A 22,624-nucleotide genomic window follows, 5' to 3' on the forward strand; every position below is an offset into this window, starting at 1 on the left:
AATCTGAAATCCTCCTCTGCAGCTTGTGTAAGACCTACAGTCATCTACCAATGAAAGCCATTCACTGCAGTAAATTTGTCCATTAGTTGCCACAAAATTCGCCAGGGGTTATTTATCAAAGTTTTCTTCTGGGAAAGCATGCCCCTGGACCCTGGTTCCACCCATATTTGGATTCAAATATTGGATTCAGGCATGACTCAATGTTTTGCCGCCACTGAAGGCTATCATAGAATATCATAGAAGGCAGGGTTTTGAGTGGTGAATGCATGTAGTGTTACTGACCTTTACTCCTCTCAGTTGGTTTATCAGACTGCAGTGAAGTAGTGCTGTGCAGTCAGTGAGTGTTGAGCTCAGGCTGAATCATGTCTGTAGTCCGGACTGTGCTGCTGCTCTGGGTCTGTGTAGGTTCATGGGTCAGTACTTATGGCGCTCTGGTTATCTCTAGGGACTCAGAGGTGCTGGTAAGTACCTAAATACAGCTATTTTACATCATGTGCACCACTTGTATCAGGCTCACCCGAACAGAAAAAAGGAATTTAAGTATAATCTCAGAAGAAAGAAATCCTATAAATACAATGAATATGCTGTTAACTACTCTCAGGTACAATCTTGGTATTGTAATTAGCATTGTTCATTATTCAGTCCTATTCTGTTTTATTTTTTAGATGACGACTGGCACTATCAAACATATTGAGGTACTATTAAGTTAACGATGCAACACTTAATTTTCTGCATATGGGTACTTTTGAAAGCCATGTTTTTATGCTAGGGTATATTTTTGTGAAGTGAGGTTATCAGACTTTTTAAACAATAATGCTAAACCTGTAGAATAAAATCAGTTTGACCTGTATTATCACTTCTTTTATTACAGAAGCGGAGTATAAATGATCCAGAGGTAAGTGTTTGTCAAACCATTTTAAATGTTGTCGCTGTTGATTTTGGCCCCCTTTCTGGTGTTTGTACTGTGCCACACACACACACACACACACACACACACACACACACACACACACACACACACACACACACAGGGTTTAACTCTCCAAAAACGGACTAACAAAAACTTGTGGTTCGGAACAGGTTGAAATTCAGAGTGTGAGGTTGGACTGCAAGGTGGCGTCTCGATTTGCTCATACAGTCATGACCACCAAAGCTCTGAATAAAGGCAACTCTTCTAAGGAAATATTCTTCGAGGTGGAACTCCCAAAGACAGCTTTCATCACCAACTTCAGCATGTCAGTTGCCATTTACACTTATCCTCTTTGGTAGTTCGCAATATCAAAACATTCTCTGTTTACCACAATATAGCCCACTAAAAATAATAGATGCATTCTGAAATAAATGTCTTATTTATTTATTAAGACTTATTTATTTACACATTAAAGTACAGTATAATCAGTGATGCATCTACTAAATAAATAATTTAATAAATTCCTGTTGATTTCCACAGTACTATTTCATTAATATTTCCTCTATTTTTGAGCTTGTCTCATTATTCATTTTAGGGAAATTGAGGGGAAGACCTATGTGGGTGCAGTGAAGGAGAAGGAGAAGGCCAAGAAGCAGTATGAAAAGGCCGTGTCTTCAGGACAGACCGCTGGACTGGTCAAGTAAGCTGGTTTAGATGTAGGTGTGGAGTTGTGAAGTGTTGTGGGTGTATCTTTGACTCTCACAGTCACAACTGTTTGTTAATATGTCGGAGTGTGTGTGTGTGTGTGTGTGTGTGTGTGTGTGTGTGTGTGTGTGTGTGTTTGTGTCTGTCTTTCGGCTAGGGCTGAGGTAGAAAATTGTTGAAATTCTCAGTGGAGTAAATTTTATCACTTTCATGTGTGTGTATGTTTCTGCTAGGGCATCAGGCAGAAAGATGGAGAAATTCTCGGTTTCAGTGAACATTGCAGCCCTTAGTCCGGTTATATTTACACTGACGTATGAGGAATTGCTGAAGCGTCGCCTGGGAAACTACGAGATAATGACTCGTGTCAAACCAAAACAACTAGTCCAGCATTTTGAGGTAGTACCAATCTCACTGCCATTGTATAAACATCTTTCGATGATGGTTATTTGAAATAATAGATCAATATTTGTCACATGCCTTATTGTTAGATTGTGGCCGATATCTACGAGCCTCAAGGAATTGCCTTCCTGGATGCTTATGGGACATTTCTCACCAATGAACTACTGCCCCTTGTGGAGAAAACTGTCACTGACAAAAAGGTGGCCAAAAACAAGTCAATACAGAGATTTCCTACCTTATCATAATACCTTAATGCTTCTGAAATATTTGCATTTTTCCTGTGTTGTGAACATTCAATTCAGGTTTAAAGTCCCTGTATACCAAAAGTAAAGGCAGGTTTTCTGACTGCGCTGAAGCCACAACTCAACTGTCCTTCTACATATAGGCTACAGCCAAAAAATGTGTTCATGAGATCAGCTCGAAAAACAAAATATATCCTGCAGTAACATGATTGCGTTTTTGTGTTGTCTTTACAGAGAACATATAAATAAGTTAGAACTGCCTCTCAGGCAAATGTTTATTTGTAATTTTCATTTAATGATAAAATACCTTGCCTATTTGTAATGAGAGTGAGGTTCGCCTCTTGTTATGTTGTTGCAATGGAGGTCTTTTGAATTTTGACACCAAGTCTATGCACAAGATTTCTGTGTGAATCTCCGAGCGTAAAATCCAACCCGACTTCGCATTCAGGTCATTTTTCCTCAGTCAGAGGTCGGAATTTACGAATATAGATGTCATGAAGGCACCAATAGTTCCATCCATTCTCTAAACCAGCTGATTATAATTAGCACAACTCTTCAGACACACAGATGAGCTAATTTGTGAAAACACCTGTAATTAGCGTACAAAATGCATCTTGTGCTCCATCTGCAATGCATCTACTATGCATCTACTCCAGAATGTAGGTGTTTGTAGTTTTCTACCCTATTCAATTTGTTATGTCAATCAAATCTCAAATTTTGATTTATAGTATCTTCAAAATTCTGGCTTCCATGGAAAACAGATCTAGGATAAGGCATGGTAAACACTCCATGACTTTAATGGTCTAAGTCCATAATTCAGAACCACACAGTTTACAGTCTTCGCACATATTTTCAGAACTTGTTTTCTAACCTATACAAGGTTTCCAAAACAAGTTTCCAATTTTGGCTTACCGGGACTTTAAGACATAAAAGAAATTTTTGAAATGAATGAAACATTGCTAAAGAGTTTCTGCTTCCAATCCTATCTGACCCTTACCAGGCTCATGTGTCCTTCAGTCCAACACTGGACCAGCAGAGGAAATGCCCTGACTGTGACGGCACTCTGATCGATGGGGACTTCTTCATAAAGTATGATGTGAACCGTGCTGAAAGCATTGGGGACATTCAGGCAAGAAAAGAAACCTATAATTGACTTTTAATTGTAGTAGTTCTAATTCAGTGATCATAGGCACCTAAGGAGGATACGCTACATAAAACGCGGCTTGTCTGTTACAGATAGTTAATGGCTACTTTGTCCATTATTTTGCACCTATGGGCTTAGTACGAGTGCCCAAGAATGTCGTGTTTGTGATTGACATCAGCACCTCCATGGCGGGCCGGAAAATCGTGCAGGTAAAAAAAAATAAAAATAGATCTGCCTGTCAATAAGAGATGGTTCACTCTCCAATTTGAGCTGAAGAAATCGGCAGATTTCATTCCTTGAATCTGGTCTATGTTTTATCCTTCCCAGACACGAGAAGCGTTGCTGACAATCCTGAGTGATCTGCATGAGGATGACTACTTTGGACTGGTCCTGTTTGATAGCATTGTTGAGTCCTGGAGGCCATCTCTGACCAGGGCCACAGAAGAAAATGTGATGGCAGCAAAAGAATTTGTGAAAGGAATCCACCAACGAGGATGTGAGTCTTGCTTGTATTGGGTCAGTACAGAAATGTAGGTAAATTCCTGCATCCGGATCCAGATTTTTTTGAGTTTCTTTAAAAATGAACTCGGTACAGTACACAAGGTGGAAATTATCGCTTTGTTAAATTAATTTGTAATGATCATTCATGTAGCCTAAATGTTTCTCCTTTAAGGGACCAATGTTAATGACGGCCTCCTCACAGCAGTGAAGATGATTAAGACTGAAGCAGAAAATAAGCTACTTCCAGAAAAGAGTGTGACTATGATCATACTATTGACAGATGGGAATCCCACCAAAGGTATACTTCTTTTCCTGAATATATACCAATACAGTTACAGAAGGTCAAACAGGCAGGAATCTCTGCAATCACTATATTTCCTCTGAGAAAAGGAGAGACCAATCGAATGACGATCCAACAGAACGTCCAAGATGCCATCAATGGGAGTTTCTCCCTCTTCTCTCTGGGCTTCGGTTACGACCTGGACTACGGCTTTCTGGATTCCATGGCAAAGCAGAATGACGGACTGGCCCGCAGGATCTATGAGGCATCAGATGCGGCTGTGCAGCTGCAGGTGAATTGCACTGAAACCCCAAAAAGCTTGTCATTACTGGTCATCACTATATTTTACATGTACATTTACATTTATTAATTTATCAGATGCTTCTATCCAAAGCAACTTACATATGCCAACTATATATATATATAGGGCCATTGTCCCCGGAGCAACGTGGGGTTAAGTGCCTTGCTCAAAGGCATAACGGTGGACGCCGGGAATTGAATCCACAACTTTTCAGGCTTCTGCATGCAAGCCCAGCTCATTTCCTGCTATGCTACGTTACCATTAGTCTCTTTCGGAAGACCTCAAGAAAGAACACAAAAAGAACACAAAACAGTCACTCCTGTTTTATTTTGGCAAGACAATGATAATGGTTGGTAATAAGTTCAATAAAGGATTATACAGCTAAACTCATCCTGACCTAAAGCTCTCTCTCCCAGGGATTTTATGATGAGGTGGCCAGCCCTCTTCTGTCTGATGTGCACTTCAAATATCCAGACAATGCAGTGAACTCTTTGACAAACAGCCACTTTAAGCAGCTCTTCAACGGCTCAGAGATTATTGTGGCAGGACAACTGACTGAATACGACTTGGACAACTTTCTCATAGAAGTGTCAGGACAAGGGGTGAGGCGTTGTTTTCCTTCTCTCATGACATCACATCCTAAACATTCTATTTTTTCTCAGGTCTAGAGATACTACAAGTGAACTCTCCTGTTTTTGGGGAGTTGTTTCATATCAATGTTAGCCGGATGTATCCAACTCAATTCTATTCATACTAGAGCATTGGGACGTGATTATGGGGTTTCAATCGATACAGGGGAAAAATGCCTCTGCACACAATTGGATAGACCTAACCAATCAGAGCAACAAAATAGCTTACCGTGAGGGACAACAGCCAAAACATTCTTCTAAGTACGAACGAACAGCTATGATAAGGGATCAGATTCCAAAAATAATTCAGTGGAAATGCATGGATTCAGTTGCTTCCAGTAGCAGCAACTGGAATCCATGCATTTCCACAGAATTATTTTTGGAATCTGATCCCTTATCATACCTGTTCGTTCGTACTCGTCACTCGACTTATCGTGACTAAATTCAAGATGGCGTTGAATGGTAAAATTCCTCAAGGTACTGTCTGTATAAATTGTCTTGTAAATAAACTAACAGTGCTTTTTCAAAGTTCTCCAAGTCTCGTTTTAAATGACAAGGCCCTCGGAAGTCTACCAATGAAGTATGGAGCTACTTTGAGCCTCGTAAATGGTGTAAAACAGTGATTTATTTGCATGGCTAGGCCGATGCCCGAGGCACCACAACGAAACACTGTTGGTAGCATTGGCTAACTAGCGCCAGATTTCTGAGTGCAGGGGACAAGCCGAGGTGAGCTATGAAACATACGTTCACACTCGGTATCATGTTTCAACACACTTTACACTGTAGGTCAAAATCACACCGGAATTATCCTTTAATCGATGTTTTCTGTTCGTTTTTTAGTTTTTGCGCAGTCAATATCTTGTACAACAGACGCGATAGCGACATCCTCATCTGGTTTCTCTAGCGACAAGCTTTTTGCTGTAAACAAAATCAACCAAAGCATGCTCATGTCACGTGAATAAATAGGCACCATTGCATCATCTGTCCATCATTGTATAAAGCCCGTCCAGATGATTTCATTGATCGGCTGATTTTTATATGGGCATAGAATATTGTTAATGGAGCAAGTCCAGACCGAATTTCCCGACCTCAACTTTTGTGGGCAGGGTTAAATTCTGGCTGGCTTCCAGGCTGTATATCAGTGTAATGAAATTGTAAAAAGAAAAAAAAAATCACTGTAAGGAAATTAAAAAAATGAACATGAAAACTGCCACATTCTCAAAGACATTTGCATTGATTAATTAACTGCTCAGTGCTCACTATAACTATCGATTCATATCAACTTTCACAGCTGGATGACTATATGCTACAGGGCAAAGCAACTGCCCAGGAGTGGGATGATACATTCCCAGAGAAGGAATACATCTTTGGGGACTTCACAGAACGTCTGTGGGCCTACCTCACTATTGAGCAGCTCATGGAAAAGAAGTCAGTGAACCTTGCAATTATGTTGTTAGTTTTTTATTGGCTGCCTCTCTCTAAAATTGATTCTGAAACACGGTGACTACTACTACACAGTACACACACATCACACACGCACCAGCACACCAATTCACATTTTCATGCTTTAACATACTTTTTAATTTTCTTTTTAATTAATTACTGGTTATCTGTTCCTTACATGTGAAGCAGACAGGTCCTCAGAAGGGGTGGGCTAGTTATTTCATTGGTGTAATAAACTGCACTGATAACAGGAATGGTGGAATCACTGTGTGAATTGAGTTTTACACAGCGTATAGTGTTTACTAGTGTTTGTAGAGTCACACTGAGAGGTTCTCTTACATGCCATTGCATGTACAACTCCACACTCTGGTAACAGAATTTAAACAAGTATACAGCTTTAATGAAAGGATAGAGTTTTAATTAAAGATAAAACATAAAGAAAATACTACACATACAACTGAGGAAAACACACAAAAAAAGGAGACGATCCTTCTCTAGGAAAAGAATAAAGCTGTATCCTTCTGAGGGTCTGTCAGGTGCTACACTTCAATTTTGGTTTTGTTTCCCCTACATACATACTGTACAACAACACACAGCATTATAGTGCTTTTGTTTCCCCTACACATATACTGTACAACAACACACAGCATTATAGTGCTTTTCAAGGCACTTTTACAGTGAAAGGGGAACCTCACTAACCACTGTGTAGCACCCACCCGGGTGATGTACAGAATTCATTATGCGCCAGAATACTCACTACACACACACCATGGGATCTTTTATGACCACAGTGAGTCAGAACCTCACAGAGGATGGTATCTCCTACAGCATAGTGTCCTTGTTTCTGTATTGGAGCATTGGGATTAGAATCTTTGAGGAAAAATTGCCACGCACTAGCCGCACACCAACACCACATCCAGCAGCAACTTAGTTTTCCCAGGTCTCCAATTACTAGTCCACACCTGCTTAGCCAGTAATTCAGCATAGACAGGGTAACCATTGATTTGACTGCTGGCTATATCTAAACAATTGACCTAGCCTACTTTCCATCATTATTATTATTTTTTTAAGCTGGCTGAATAGCCTGTACTGAAAAAGAACTTTATACTTTCAGAGATAAAGGTTCACCAGAGGAAAGGGCCAATGCTACTGCAGAGGCTCTGGACCTTTCCCTCAAGTACAACTTTGTCACTCCCCTCACATCCATGGTGGTCACAAAGCCAGAGGATAAGGAAAATCCATACGATGTAATGATCGCAGACAAACTCACCGAAGGTAAAAAATGTGAAAGAATTATACGGATAAATCAATGTAACTAAAAGTGCACTTCACCAATGCCATTCAACTGAGACCTATATGCCCAACACTTATTAAAAGACATCCCTCAGTATGCACTATAATAATACATGGTGGAATGAATGATGTTATGGTCGGAAAATCTGAAAAGTTACACCAGGATATCGAGACATTATGCGTGACTATGGAGGGTTTGGGGAAACGCTGTTTCTTGTCTGGACCAATCCCTGTCTTAAGAGGCGTTGATCGCTTCAGTCGTCTTCTTGGTTTGCATCTCTGGATGCAGAATTTTTGTGTAGCTGCGGGATATAATTATATCAGTAACTTCGACTCCTTTTGGACCTACATAGACCTTTATAGAGGTGATGGATTGCATCCAAACAAGAAAGGGGTCAAAAACCTAGTGTCCAATTACACTCAATTTATGTCTAATAATCGTGCTTGACTATTGCTTCAGCACGATCCTCTTTTGGGTCAATTTCCCGTTAAAGATAAACAGGCACCGTTTTCCTGTATTGAGGGTCTTGCTCATGATCTCCCAACCATCAGTACGCCTTATTCTCCCCGCTGCCGGCATCCGCTGGCCTTCACATTTGATGTAGCCACTCCCAGCGTGTCCCCCGGCAGTACGGCACAGATCGATCTCTCTGATGCCCCCTGCTGGTCACTTTTACCTGTTAACTCTATACCAACTGAGTACCCCATTGTGCCTATTGTTTCCGTTAGACCCTTTTTACCTCTGCAAAAAGATAGGGAGGTGATTAGGAATAACCTTATTTCTTTAATTAAGTCTAATACCTTCTGTAATTTAAGGTCTGGTCTATCCCAGGTGCCAGTAAATTTGGAGTCTCAAACAGATTTCACTTTGAATAAACAAAAGGGATTGGGCGTCATTCACATGAATGTTCGTAGTCTCACATCAACGCTTGATTACATTAAGGTTTGTGCACAACTTACAAATGCTGATATCTTTGTTTTTTCTGAAACCTGGTTGACTGATCGTGTGAGTGACGTTATATTGCTATTGATGGTTACAATGTTTTTAGGACTGATAGAGTTGGCTCCTCTGGGGGTGGAGTCTCAATATATGCCAAGGAACACCTTTCTGTTTCTGTTGTCAGTTCTATTTCTAGGCCTAAGAGTTTTGAGTGCCTTACGTTGAATGTTAACCTGACGAATAAATCCAATTTTGATAGTGTTTTTCTGATTGGGGCCTATCGCCCACCTGCTGCAAAGTCCTGTGCCATTGCTGAGTTATTCAACCTCTTGGCCTCTCATGAAAGATCTGAAATGTTATTATTAGGTGATTTGAACTTGGATTTCTTAACCGATGCTTCTAATAGCCTGAAAGATTTGTGTAATGATATGAATTTGACACAGTTGATCACCACTCCAACAAGACCTAATATTCATGACTTAGAGCGAGGTTCTCTACTGGACCTTTTTTTAACAAACAGACCTCATAAGTTCAAAGCTAGTGGTGTTTTTCCTCTTGATTTCAGTGACCACTGCCCCATTGCCAGTATAAGGGATGCTAGGCAGCTGAAATCTAAACCCTGTATAATTACCAAAAGGAATTTTAGAAATTTCTCTGAGCAAGCCTTTCTGCATGACCTGTATCGCAGTAATATTTCTCATTCTTCTACTAATTATCTTGATCCCCACATTGCTCTCGACCATTTTATTGAAATTTTTAATTTGGTAGTGGACAAGCATGCCCCTTTTAAGAAGTTTACGGTTAAAAATAAAATGAACCCTTGGTTCTCATCTGACATCTCTGAGATGATACGAGTTAGAGATTTATCCTGGAAGAAAGCACGTGCTTCTGGCTTGAGCTCTGACTGGAAGGATTTTCACCTGTTACGTAACCAGTGTCTTGCTACGATTCGTAAGGCCAAATTCTCTTATTATCTGTCAGCAATTTCAAATTGTAATGGTAATCCAGCAAAATTTTGGAAAACGGTCAAGACATTGTCAAAAGGCCCAACTTCATCATTACCTGGTGAAGTGGTATGGAACTCTTCCAAGATTTCTGATAAATACAAGCAATGTGATGCCTTTAATGAGCACAGTAGGTAATATCTCTGAGGCATCTGGTTCGTCACCTTCTGATCCAGTCTGTGACGGCCCTGTAGACCAAATTAATTCTAGGCCTGATAGGTTCTCCTTTAGACCATTCTTTGGTCCTGAAGTCCTAGAGGCTTTGTGTGCTATAGATCCTAAGAAATCCACAGGTGCTGATAAATTGGATCCAAAATTATTACTTTTAGCTGCCCCTATTATTTGTGAAGCGATGACGCATATATTCAATCTCAATTTATTGACTAATAGTATCCCTACGGTGTGGAAAACAGCTTTCATTCTTCCTTTGCACAAAGGAGGTTCTGTAGAAGACTTGAATAATTACCGTCCTATCTCGAAACTTCCTTGTTTGGCAAAAATTCTAGAGAAGCTGGTGAACAAACAGATAAAAGAGTTTTTATCTACATTTAATATTTTAAATACATATCAGTCAGGTTACAGATCGGGACACAGCACTGTGTCAGCTACCACTAAAGTTGTAAATGACATTGTTCACGCCTTAGATAACAAGATGGTCTGTGCTGCTCTTTTTATTGATCTATCAAAAGCCTTTGATACTGTGGACCATAGGTTACTTAAAACGCCTTAAAATTATAGGTTTTGATGATCGGTCATGTAATTGGTTCAAGGACTATCTAACGGATAGAGTTCAAGCTGTGGTTGCGGATGGTCATCAATCACATTTCCTGAGTATTACTAAAGGTGTGCCACAGGGTTCTATTTTAGGCCCTATTTTATTTTTTTATTTTTTTATTAATGATTTTAGCTCTGGGATTGTTGAAAGTAAGATTCATGTATTCGCTGACGACACTATCATCTATTCAATTGCCCAGAATATAAAATATATAAAATATACGGAACTTCGATTGAAAGAGTTTTAAATTATAAATATTTGGGTATTTGGATAGATAATGTGTTGTCTTTCAAGTATCACATCGCCGAACTAATAAGAAAACTGAAAGGTAAATTATCCTTTCTTTACCGGAATAGAGCTTATTTTACTTTAAATTGTAGAAAACAACTTGTTCAGTCCACGTTCTTATCTGTTGTGGATTATGGTGATGTTATCTACATGCATGCTTCCTCTTCCGCACTGAAACCCCTCAATGCAATTTATCATTCTGCACTTCGCTTTATCACTGGTGATGGGTTTAGAACTCATCACTGTGTTTTATATGAAAAGGTTGGAATGCCATCATTACCTACAAGAAGAGAGCAACATTGCATGATTTTTATTTATAAAGCTATACTTGGTATGTTACCTCAATATTTGACTAGTTTGGTTTCCATTAGATCTTGCAATCTGCGCACTCGTTCACAAAATGTCCTAACCTTGACTGTCCCTCATGTTAGAACGGAATTAGGAAAAACAGCTTTTGAATTTTATGCTGCCAAAAAATTGAATGATTTACAACATGCGCTGAAATTGGAAACTTTGGTTTCCTTGGAATGTTTAAGAAACCTTATTACCGGTGTTGTGCAGACAGTTTGTATGTGTGAACTATGATTGTTGCTTTATATCGTTGTTGTATATTGTGTATGTAATCAGGGCATCATTGGAAAAGAGAGCTTGCTCTCAACTGACCCCCCTGAATAAATAAAGGTGAAGAAGAAGAAGAATGCCACCAGATCAAATTGGGAGGGTTCATTGAACATATTTTTAAGACAGTATTACCGTAATCAGGTAACCTTTTCCAGATAACATTGGTTGTTACTGCCAAAAAAAAAAAATACTATTCAAACTCACAAGAAGTACATCATCTTTAGGCAATCTACATTTAGATTCTACACTGTGATTTTCCCTACATTATACTGCTGCATTGATATACATGCAGCTTATGAATTGAGGTCATTACACCATTGCATTTTCTTTTATTCCACGACATTGACACATTTGAGACTCTGAACTCAACTCTTTCAACTCTGAAAGCACTCAGTCTTAAGGGTAAGACTGTATATGAAAAAATGCAATCCTTTGGCTTGGACACTAGAGGGCCTATTACAAACACCATTAAAGGTATCCTGCAGTTTAGGGGTTTTTTGTGTGCTACTGGGCAACCTGCAGTTGGGAGTAGGCCTAGCCTATGTATTTTACACAATACCACTCTTACGAAGAGCCATGTCGACTGACAAGGTAATACTGCACGATTTAAATAGTAGGCTATTGCACAATTGTCGTAAAGCAATTCTTGATTCTCCAAGTCGGGGACAGCGAAGTATCAAGTCTGGTTCTCCGTAGCTGGCTAAGCTTGGGCTGTAGATGGCGCACGATTCTCCCTATTACACGTTCATTAACTATCAAAACGACTTAGAAGCTGTTATATTACAGTAAAAAAACTTGCATAGGATGCCTTTAATATAACAACTTCAAAATCATTTTGATGGTAAACAACCTTGTAATTAGGGAGATTCGCCCTACAGACAGAGAACCAGCCTTACCATTGGCCCATTGAGCGCCCCGGTGACATCTCGTGAGAATTGTGAAACATTACCTGGTCAGTAGATATGGCTCTTTGGAGATTGTTTTCCTGTGTTGCTTTCCCTGTTGCTATGTGCCCAGGGAGGAAAGGCTCAAGCTGTGAGAAGTATTTACAACAGCAAGGTCAAATATACCTTAATACTTTGTGACTCTGGGGGAGCCCATTAAAACAAAAACAAAACTGTGGATTCCATAATGCTATGCATCAAAGTGAAAGTGAAACTACATTCATTGAGGTGATGCAAGAGTTAGATGATGGATCTGCAACAAAATTTTTTGGGTCGGTATTTGGCTATGCTACACTTTTCGACCCAGTTTTATGGACATTGAGCCAGTAGTTATTGCGTAATCTTGCACACAGACAGACGAAAACAAGCAAACGCAACCAGAAACATTACCTCCTGGTTGAAATACACATTTGGGGAAGTCTGATTAAGGCAAGGGTGTCAAACATAAGGCCCGGGGGCCAGATCAGGCCCGCCAGCAGGTTTTATATTTAGGTAGGAGGAGGAAATTAGAAAAACAAAAAGAAAAAAAAAGATATTCACATCCAGTTGTCTTCAACAATGTGTAATTAAGGGATAATGTATAGAACGCCGGTCATTGTCGGGAAATAGGTCCCGACAGGGCGGACCGGACCCCGACGCGAAGCGGAGGTATCTGCAGGTCAACTCGCGTAGCTTAGCAACAGAGTATTCTAAAGTGGCCGGACTACTTGCACAGTAATATGAAAGACGTGAAATAGAAGCACAAAGCCCATTTTCCTTGACAGCGGTCTGTTATACTTAGCAACGGTCTGTTATTCAGAATTAGCAGACCGCCGAACGTTGGGAAGGCCCATTCAAGTGAATGGAGCATTCTGCAGCATTATGAAGAGCCGTGTAATAATAAGCAATATCTATGATATGATAAATTCATTAAACCTAGCACTACTACAAATCATCCTCTGTAAAAGGCCGAAAGAACTGACATGGAAATAGTGTATTTCAAGAGTGAAAGACTATGTCAGTGTAACTGAGGTCGTACATCGTCCGCCGCTCACGGCTCTCGAATCCGACACCTCAACACACACCGGCATGGGAGTCGAATGCTCTAACCACTAAGCTAAAAGCCCAGGCTCCCAACTCAACGGTTAGAAGCGTTCTTAAGGTTAGGGCTGTGGGGATTTACACGGGCAACTAGCACGGTAGCTCAGTTCGCCTGCGTTACACTCTTACGGCACCATTGTAACCCCCTCTACTTGTCTGCGTTGTGTTTTCCCAAGAAATGGCAAGGAGACGTGGGACCAGTTGGTCATTTATTGACCTGGCATGAGAGATAACACTTTGGGATTCCGTAGCAAGGCAGCAGCATGGATTTTAACACAGTATGCTAAAATGAGAGGGAGAAGAAATATTAGCTATCCACACGTGTGATTTGAAACTTCGACGTAAAATGTCTTCTAACACTACAAAAAATACACAGGTTACATTGGCAAAGGAAGTGCATAACACCTTGAAACCATTGGTGTTGATTTAGAACGTTTAGTAATGAAATCTAATTATGTGGGAGTTCTGTTTACACACAACTTACCACTGGCTCTAATCCTCCAACTATGAGGAAAGTCACGCAGTTTTACGTGTATGACCACTAGAGGCCAGTACTCAACCAACTGTTTGACATAGCTATTACCAGTGTGTAAGAAATGAGTGCAAGTGGAAGAAACTAAATCATCACTGTTACATCAGCAGTACATGATTTGTACTTACTGTACTTACATAAGTGAGTAAAAGGAGTATATCATCAAACAACACTCTGATACCCATGCAGAAAATTGATAATGACCATGACAATGATGGCGCCCACGGGGCGTCATTCCAACAAATCCGGCCCACTGCCTAATATGGGTTTGACCCCCAGGATTAAGGTATCCATACATCTATTGGGTAGTGTTAGGGATGTAAACACCTAGATAGTTACCTATGGTATGTGCTACTATTGTGGTGTGTACCAGGTCGTCATAAGCCTGGACACCACCCTGACCGTTATTATTGGTATCATGATAGAGAATGATCTGTATGACAAAACACTTGAAGTAATCTAACCAGATATGTTTTGTGTTGTCAAACAGAACAGAGAGGAAGGCCTCAAGATCAAGGTAGGAAACAGCTGCATGAATTTGCACAGTTAAGCAATATTCTTGATTCAAATAAGGCATGACTAAAACTATGTTGTTTTCAAGATATTAGGCGGGTCCAGTATCATCACCCTGCTCCTCCAACTTATTATGGTAAGTCTTTGTATGTCCTTTGAAGGGTTTTATGACATGATGCAAAAAAAGTTGGATTCAAGGCGCTCTTCATATTAAAAAAGCGTTAATAGGCTAGTTTGTGATAGAACAGATAAAATCGTGCCAACTTGTTTCGGCCAAAATGGCTTTCATCAGGGCAGAACAAAGAAGAGAGGTGCTACTGACCTAACTATCTAACCTAGGTAGTACAACCCCAAATCAGAGTTGGGACATTGTGTAAAATGTGAATAAAAACAGAATGTAACTAGATGTACCGCAGAGCGGTACAAAATATGACCGCCGCCCAGTCCAGCACATGTTTTCCACAAAAATAAGTCACGCTGAAAGGCATATATGATTCTAACTGTCTCACTGAATTGCATTATGCACACTCAATTCTCACTGGTATCTGCTAGACAACAAGTACCAAAACATGATTAGTTCATATATTTCACATGTAATATACATTTTATACAACCCCACCCCCATCTTGCCTGTTCATAATTCTGAGAAATTCTTGAATTGTGTGCATGTGTGCGTGTACATGTTTATGTTTATGTGGGTGTGTGGGTGGGTGTGTGTGCGTGCATGTGCATGTGCTTGTGTGTTTGCCTGTTTATGTGCCTGTGTGTGTGCATGTGCATGCATGCGTATATGTCTACTGTGTGAGTATGTGTCATACGTAGGATTACTGTGAATGTATGTGTGTGCGTGTGTATCTGTTTATGCATATGTATGCATATGGAATGGGTTTACATGACCCCTGGAGGCAAACATACGCAAAAAATTGGTCATCCTAGGCCCTACGGTTCTCAAGATATTCACAGAGAACTCTGTCTGCCCTACCCTCCTTTCGGGGGGTCCAGTCCAGCGGGGGGGCTACAGATCAAAACGAAAAGCGATGGTTCCATGCTATCCATGTGGGGTTACATGCCCACCAAGTTTCGTGTACCCCGGTCTTTCAGTGTCCCGGGAATCCTTGTTGGTGTACGGTCACTAAATGTACACATAAATTATTTTATTGTAAGGCCCCCAATGAACGAAAGTCCACGAAACTTAGCATGCATTCGGAGGGTGTCATAATGATCCTACACTTTCAATTTCGTGCAGTTTTGACCATGTCAGCCAGAGATATTGTGATGAAAACACCTAATGTTTTGCTTTTTAATTTTTAACTAGGTGGCGCTATACATGAAATAAGTGGTAATGGGATAGGTTGACATGCCCCCTTAAGACCAACATACAAAAAAAGGTGGACCTCCTAGGCCCTACGGTTCTCGAGATATTCACAGAAAACTGTCTCCGGCCACCTACAGGCCAGTTGGTGTATAGTAACATAAATTAATCTATTGTGTGGCCCCCCATGAACGGAATTCTATGAAACTTGGCGTGCATTCAGGGGGTGTAATAATCATCCTACACTTCTAATTCCGTGCAGTTTTGACTATGTTAGGTCACAGATACCAATTACAACACCTCATTTTTACTTTTTTGTGTTTAACTAGGTGGCGCTATACATGAAATGAGTGGTTATGGAATGGGTTGACATGGCCCTTTGAGATCAACATACAAAAAAAATGGTCCTCCTAAACCCTATGGTTCTCGAGATATTCACAGAAAACTGTGTCTGCCCTACCCTCCTTTCGGGGGGTCCAGTCCAGCGGGGGGGCTACAGATCAAAACGAAAAAAGGAGGTTCCATGCTATCAATCTGGGGTTACATGCCCACCAAGTTTCGTGTACCCCGGTCTTACAGTGTCCCGGGAATCCTTGATGGAAATTTGGACATGCGAAAAAGAAAAAAAAAAAAAAAAGAAATGTTACTATTTCATGGAAAATATATGTTAATTTTGAATTTGATACCAGCAACATGATCTATTATGGTGTGGAGGTGAATTAGTGCCTACAGCATGGGCATCTTGTACATCTGGCAAGGCACAATCAATTCTGAATGATGTATACAGATTTTGAACAACATATACTGCCATCCAGGCAAGGCTTTTTTCCAGGGAAGACCTTGAATATTTCAGGAAAACAATGACAAATTGAATTCTGCACATATTTGAACAGTATTTCTCCAAAGAAGAGGAGTCCAGGTGCTAAAATTGCCTGTTTGCAGTCTAGACCTGTCAAATTAGGTGCATCATGGAATGAAAAACATGATTGAAAACCTTATACTGTTGAGCAACTGAAATCCTATATCGGGCAGAAATAGGACAACATTTAATTCTCAAAACTCTAGCAACTAGTCTTCACAGTTCCTAAACATTTACAGACTCGTGTTAAATGAAGAGGTGAAGCAGCACAGTAGTAAACATTCCCTGTCCCAACTTTTTTTAAAAACATGTTGCTGACATGAAATTCAAAATACTCATATATTTTCCATGAAATAATTAAAAAAAAATCATTTTCAACATTTGATATGTTGTCTATGTCTTTTTTGCTGCTAAATATGGGTTTACAAGACTTGTATTATCACACTCTGTTTTTATTTGCATTTTACACAACGTCCCAACTTTTTCAGATTTGTGATTGTACTTGATCTAATGACGATCAATTGGTATAGGAGGGGCAAGCTCAGTTAGAGGTGCACCTACTACTTGTCAACTGTCACCTAAAATAAATACATGAAATATATCACTGTAGAACAATATATACAGAGTATATATATATAGAAAAATATATTTATTTTTCAGCATTGACGTTATTAAAAAGACTTGTTAAAGAAAAGTGACCATATCTATTGCATCATTGAGCCCTGGGAAGACCATTCAGTTTATTTTTCCATTAGTCTATGCAGAGAATGAAAAGAGTTTGAAAAAGACGATATGATTGAATAAATATGTACTGTAGAAGTATATTGTGAACATCATAGACATCTGGCTGTGACAGAATTAAGTTTAAGTCAATATTATTTTGCAGTGGATGGAGACCCTCATTTCATTATTGAGGTGCCAGAGATGAATGATGCGCTGTGTTTTAATATTGATGAGAGGCCTGGAACCATTTTCAACCTAGTAAGCGATCCTGTGCTGGGTAAGGACAACTTTGAATAGAGCATGCATATATGAAATACATATATACAGTAACAACAAATTCATTGATCAAAATATTGAGTGAACAGATACTTTCAATGATCGATGTAAGGATAGGTTAGGGCAGGGCTGGGCAAACTGCGGCCCGCGGGCCGGATTCGGCCCGCCAAGCACTTTCATTTGGTTATCAGGCTGCTTGCTATTTTTTTCCTGCGATAGAGACGACGTTGGTCGACTCCTTTTCACTCTCCTTAGAGAACGTTTATAATGTAAATGTCAAAACATCATGTTAAATAGAGATAACATCATGTTAAACTAAGTTAACTCTTAGTTATCTCCTTTGCAGCAGATCTAACGTGAACGTGCGATCCATTTAATTGGGAACGCGCCTGCACTCACGAGAGGGAGAGAGAGCCGCAGGTTCCAGCTGGCTTGTGTGGGGTGTTGTTGTGCGGCCCGCCGGCCAATTTTCAAAAAACAATGTGGCCCTTGAGCCAAAAAGTTTGCCCACCCCTGGGTTAGGGTCTCATGGTAGGGATAGCACTGACTTACAGGCGGGGCTTCAGTGATGTCACTACCTGTGGCTAATTGGGTAAAAGCACACCTGTCCTAACAATCCAGAGAATGAGACAGAGTCAATTGGTATGCGGCCTTCTAGAAGTACATGGCCTCTGTTTGGTAGCCACATCTGTCTACCCTGTGGCCTTTGGACATTATGGACCTCTGTTTTTGGATGTTACACCACCTTTTGGAAAATAAAATGTTGGAACGTACAGTATAACCATCAAAGAACTTGCGCTGTTCCACAGCGTAAAGAGGAGGATGTATGCCACAGGTATGTTGATCGCTCTCTGAAGCTCCTGTCTCATCACATTCACACACAGTTAGGACCTACATCCATGTCTGTGCACCACAAGCAGGGCTAGCGTGTAGGAAGCAGTTAGGTCCTTTGTGTGGTTTGTTTTATGTTGCGTTGCTGGGAGGCTTCAGTTTAGTTTAACCCCTAGACAAATTCGAGCTGTGACCTCCCGCCTTGTAACAATTGGGGACTCGTCCGGGGGAGCTTTGTGTGCGAGTAACTTGGTTTTGTTTGTGTAGCTTATTTTGTTTGTAACTTGGTGTTGGCTAGTTGATGGTTTTTGTTGGTGTGCTAGACTAATGAGATTGCTAATGGCAGGAAGTTTGTTAATCCACTTATATGAAGTCTGCTGGTTTTGTACTACTTTGCAGCTTTGATACAGCATTTGGGGGTCATCAATCTGTGACCATTTTGGCTGTTTTGTCGCTGTTTTAGGACAGTGTTTGTTTGCTGATGTGGAGTGGAAAACCTGTAGCAGGGTGCTACGTTTGTTTGTAGCAATTTGTTTATGTCCGTTTGTCGTCAGAACTCGCCAGTGACTTGAAGTTTAGAGCCTATTTTGGTGGCGTAAAATGCTTTTGTGGATTGTGGTTTGTGGATGCTATATCTGTGGAGTTTTATAGCAGTAGTCACAGGACTCCTTTGAGGGTGTGGTTCAGGGATCTTTTGATCAGGGTTTTGGGGTAAACCCTTTGAATAGAATTGACTTGGGGGCGATGTCATCTTTTGGTTGCTCCCTGGAACCCACTTCTTTAGAAAATTGCTCGTAACAATCTAACAATAGCCAAGAAGTCGTTGAGCCAAGAGTCCCTAAATAAAGGTATTTGGTTTAATTATATTCACAGGCATTGTGGTGAATGGCCAAACCATTGGGGATAAGAAAGTTGACCCTGGGAGCAAATTGAACACATACTTTGGTCGTTTTGGGATTGTTCATCAGACACTGGGCATAAAACTGGTGGTGAGCACAGATGGGATCACAGTGTTCTTGAACAAGAAAACGACGCAGTTTGACTGGTCGAAAACAACCTTAGCTAAAAATGAAATGTGAGTAGGCCTATTGACTGTTTCAGTCTTTAACACAACACTCTGACACAATTCTTTTGGCAACGTCATGTAGACACAATATTCTATAATTATTATGTAAATGTAGTCTGTTTCTACAAGTGATGTGAACATTTGACCACAGCATGGATCTGCAGATCACAAAGGATCGTAGTCTGACGGTGACTCTGAAAGACTCTGTGAAGTTTGTCATCATTCTGCACAAGGTGTGGAAGAAGCACCCGTACCACCAGGACTACTTGGGGTTCTACACCATAGACAGCCACCTGCTCTCCCCCAGGGTCCACGGACTGCTGGGTAAGACAGCAGCTGCCCTCCAGCATCTCTGAGTTTGTTTTGATCGAATAGACGTTTCATAAATGTATATGTGTTTTATTTTTTAAGAAAACTTGTGGATGTAAATTGAAATACATGTACCACCCTGGAGACTAACCACATGAACTAGCTAGATGACAATAGCTATAATTTCTCAGCGCTAATATTATATTATACATTTTATGCGATACAGTCTGAAATATGAGTGTGTAGATTTTCTTCTCACTGTAATGTCAGCCTATACAGTAATTTATAGCATCCGTTGCCCTTGTTGTTTATGTAACCCTACAGGCCAGTTTTATCACGGTGTACAGTTTGAAGTGAGCAACCTCCACCCAGGAGAAGACCCTGAAAAGCCTGATGCCACAATGGATGTTAAAGGACACAAACTGACTGTGACTAGGTAAACAAACATCTTCCATTTAATATGTTCAGGGAAACTAAAACAGAAGCTGTTAAGTGTTACCATTTCCTAAATACTTCTGTCTCCTCAGAGGCTGGCAGAGAGACTTCCGTAGAGATGTGAAGAACGGAGAGAAAGTGCCCTGCTGGTTTGTACACAACAATGGAACTGGACTCATCGATGGGAGCCATGAGGACTATGTGATGTCCAGCCTCTTTTAGTTGAAGATATTACATAGCAGCAAAAAGTATTTTGAAAATAGAGATGGAGAAAAACCTGTTTTGTTTGCATCTTCATACAATCCTGATTCCAAAAAAAGTTGGGACACTGTGTAATGTAAATAAAAACTGTACATCTCATAAACTCATATTTGGTTGCAAAAAAGACACCAACAACATATAAAATGTTGAATCTGAGAATGTTTGACAATTTGATGCCAGCAACACGTTTAAAAAAAAAGGGGCAACAAAGGGATACAAGGATACAAGGATACAAGGAAGTTTATTGTCACATGCATATAGTTACTGGAAGTAAGAAATGCAGTGAAATTAGACCAGTAGAGCATCCCAAAGAGTCTCTCAGAAGTAAAGATGCCAAGGCATTTATCATTCTGTGAACACCTGAGTGGGCAAATAATGCAACAATATAAGAGTAATGCTTCTCAACATGAAATTGCATTTTGGAATTGTATTTTCTATGGTACATTTTATCATTGAAAGAATTTTTGACAATCCAGAGAAATCATTGGAAACAAGGGACAGGACTGAAAAGCAATATTGAATGGCCTTTTGCACCTCAGATGACACAATATTAAAAAATAGACCAGTTTCTGTAAATAAAATCATGGCCCATAACACAGTTTGATGTTCTATTGTGTAAAGAAGATACCATATTTAGACATGATCCATGAAATGCCTCCATCTTAACTGGGCCTGAGCTTATCAAAGTGAAGAACTGTCCAGTGGTTTTATTTATTAAAATGTGTAATTAATTTCGGAAATCATGGACACTGCATCATCCAGGCTAAAGAGGAGAGGGACCATCAAACTTGTTATTGGAGCACAGTTCAAAAGTGAGGATCTATTATGGTATGGGGGTGCATTAGTGACTATAGCAACGGCAGCTTGCACATTTGGAAAGGCAAAATTAATGCTGAATAATGTGCAGGTTTTGATCACATATGTAGTCTAGCCATCCAGACAATGGGTGCGAGTTTGACAGCGTTTTTGTGGCCAGAGCAAAGTCAGACGCACAAAGTGGGCAGAGTCAAGCCAAAGTTAATTAATAAAAGATACAGTTCAGAACAAAATTATTCATACTTCAATTTTGTTCTTAACTGTAGATAGATAGATCAAAATGTAACACTGGTTGCATGACGTTGGTTTATTCAATTTCACTTCACCGGAGAGATCTCACCCATTTTAGAGTTCCCGCCTTAATAGCTTCCTGCTACCTATATCACCGCCGAACTCGGGCCCAATACAATGTCTTTTTGGGGGAAGACCTCAAATATTTCAGGAAACCAATTCAAAACAGCATTCTGCATATATTAGAACAGTATGAGTCAGGCAGGGTGCTAAAATGGAATGGCATCATGGAGTGAAAAACATGATTAAGAACAAGGATACAAGGAAGTTTATTGTCACATGCATATAGTTACTGGATGTAAGAAATGCAGTGAAATTATGTCTGGTGTCAGCCTATTTGTGCATTTATTGGGGGGGGGGGGGGGGGGGGGGGGGGGGGGGGGGGGGTTCAGATTATTACAGTATAACTGGTCAATGAGGCTGTATATCACTCCAGAGGTTTTGAATCATTTCAATGGTAATATTCCTATATATGGATATGGTCCTGTTCAAAAGTACAAGAATTTTGGAATGAGGTTGTTGAGACACTCTCAAATTCGTGAGAGGTGATTCTTCCTATGTGCCCAAGAATGTGCGTTTTGGGACTCTTACCAAAGGACAATAATCTCAGCCGAGCTAACAGAAAGATGGTTACCCTAAGCCTACTACAAGCCAGGCGGACTATTGCAAAATGTTGGAAGTCTATACAGAGGCCGACTACCAAAAGCTGGCTAGAGGACATTGTACAAGTTATAGCCATGGAAAAAATAACATATTCACTGAAAGGAAAATATGCTCTGTTTGAAGAAATGTGGACTTCCTTTTTGGACTTTGTTAAGGGCCCTCAATTTCTTAGGGCTCTAAATTGACCATACAATCATTACCCCTGTACAATCGCTGGGATACCCACTGTCTAAATACT

The 22,624-nt window shown here is 40.2% G+C and overlaps 1 protein-coding gene across 1 annotated transcript; it reads left to right on the forward strand.

The window, feature by feature from the left end:
* The first annotated feature begins 304 nt into the window (after nt 1–304).
* LOC143104514 (inter-alpha-trypsin inhibitor heavy chain H3-like) lies at nt 305–20,719 on the forward strand. The gene is made up of 22 exons (XM_076268616.1): nt 305–461; nt 666–695; nt 872–895; nt 1,081–1,235; nt 1,506–1,610; nt 1,849–2,011; nt 2,104–2,214; nt 3,257–3,385; nt 3,493–3,609; nt 3,728–3,896; nt 4,074–4,199; nt 4,292–4,473; nt 4,899–5,084; nt 6,403–6,539; nt 7,669–7,829; nt 14,522–14,548; nt 14,633–14,680; nt 17,602–17,715; nt 19,419–19,620; nt 19,763–19,935; nt 20,245–20,356; nt 20,448–20,719. The coding sequence occupies exons 1-22, from the start codon at nt 363–365 to the stop codon at nt 20,575–20,577; spliced, it is 2,700 nt and encodes an 899-aa protein (XP_076124731.1). The 5' UTR covers nt 305–362; the 3' UTR covers nt 20,578–20,719.
* Nucleotides 20,720–22,624: the final 1,905 nt, after the last annotated feature.

This window comes from Alosa pseudoharengus, unplaced genomic scaffold (genome assembly GCF_046254945.1).
Source record: "Alosa pseudoharengus isolate Yale_2024_CS ecotype anadromous, Long Island Sound unplaced genomic scaffold, YU_APseudo_1.1 YU_APseudo_1.1_scf_5, whole genome shotgun sequence".
NCBI lineage: Eukaryota > Metazoa > Chordata > Actinopteri > Clupeiformes > Clupeidae > Alosa > Alosa pseudoharengus.

What these genes read in the sequence shown, in the direction of transcription:
- LOC143104514 (XM_076268616.1), top strand. Translation starts at nt 363, where the DNA reads ATGTCTGTAGTCCGGACTGTGCTGCTGCTCTGGGTCTGTGTAGGTTCA. An exon ending in CAGACCGCTGGACTGGTCAA is followed by an intron (nt 1,611 to 1,848) that starts GTAAGCTGGTTT and finishes TGTTTCTGCTAG; the next exon opens with GGCATCAGGCAGAAAGATGG. An exon ending in AGTAAGCGATCCTGTGCTGG is followed by an intron (nt 17,716 to 19,418) that starts GTAAGGACAACT and finishes TTATATTCACAG; the next exon opens with GCATTGTGGTGAATGGCCAA.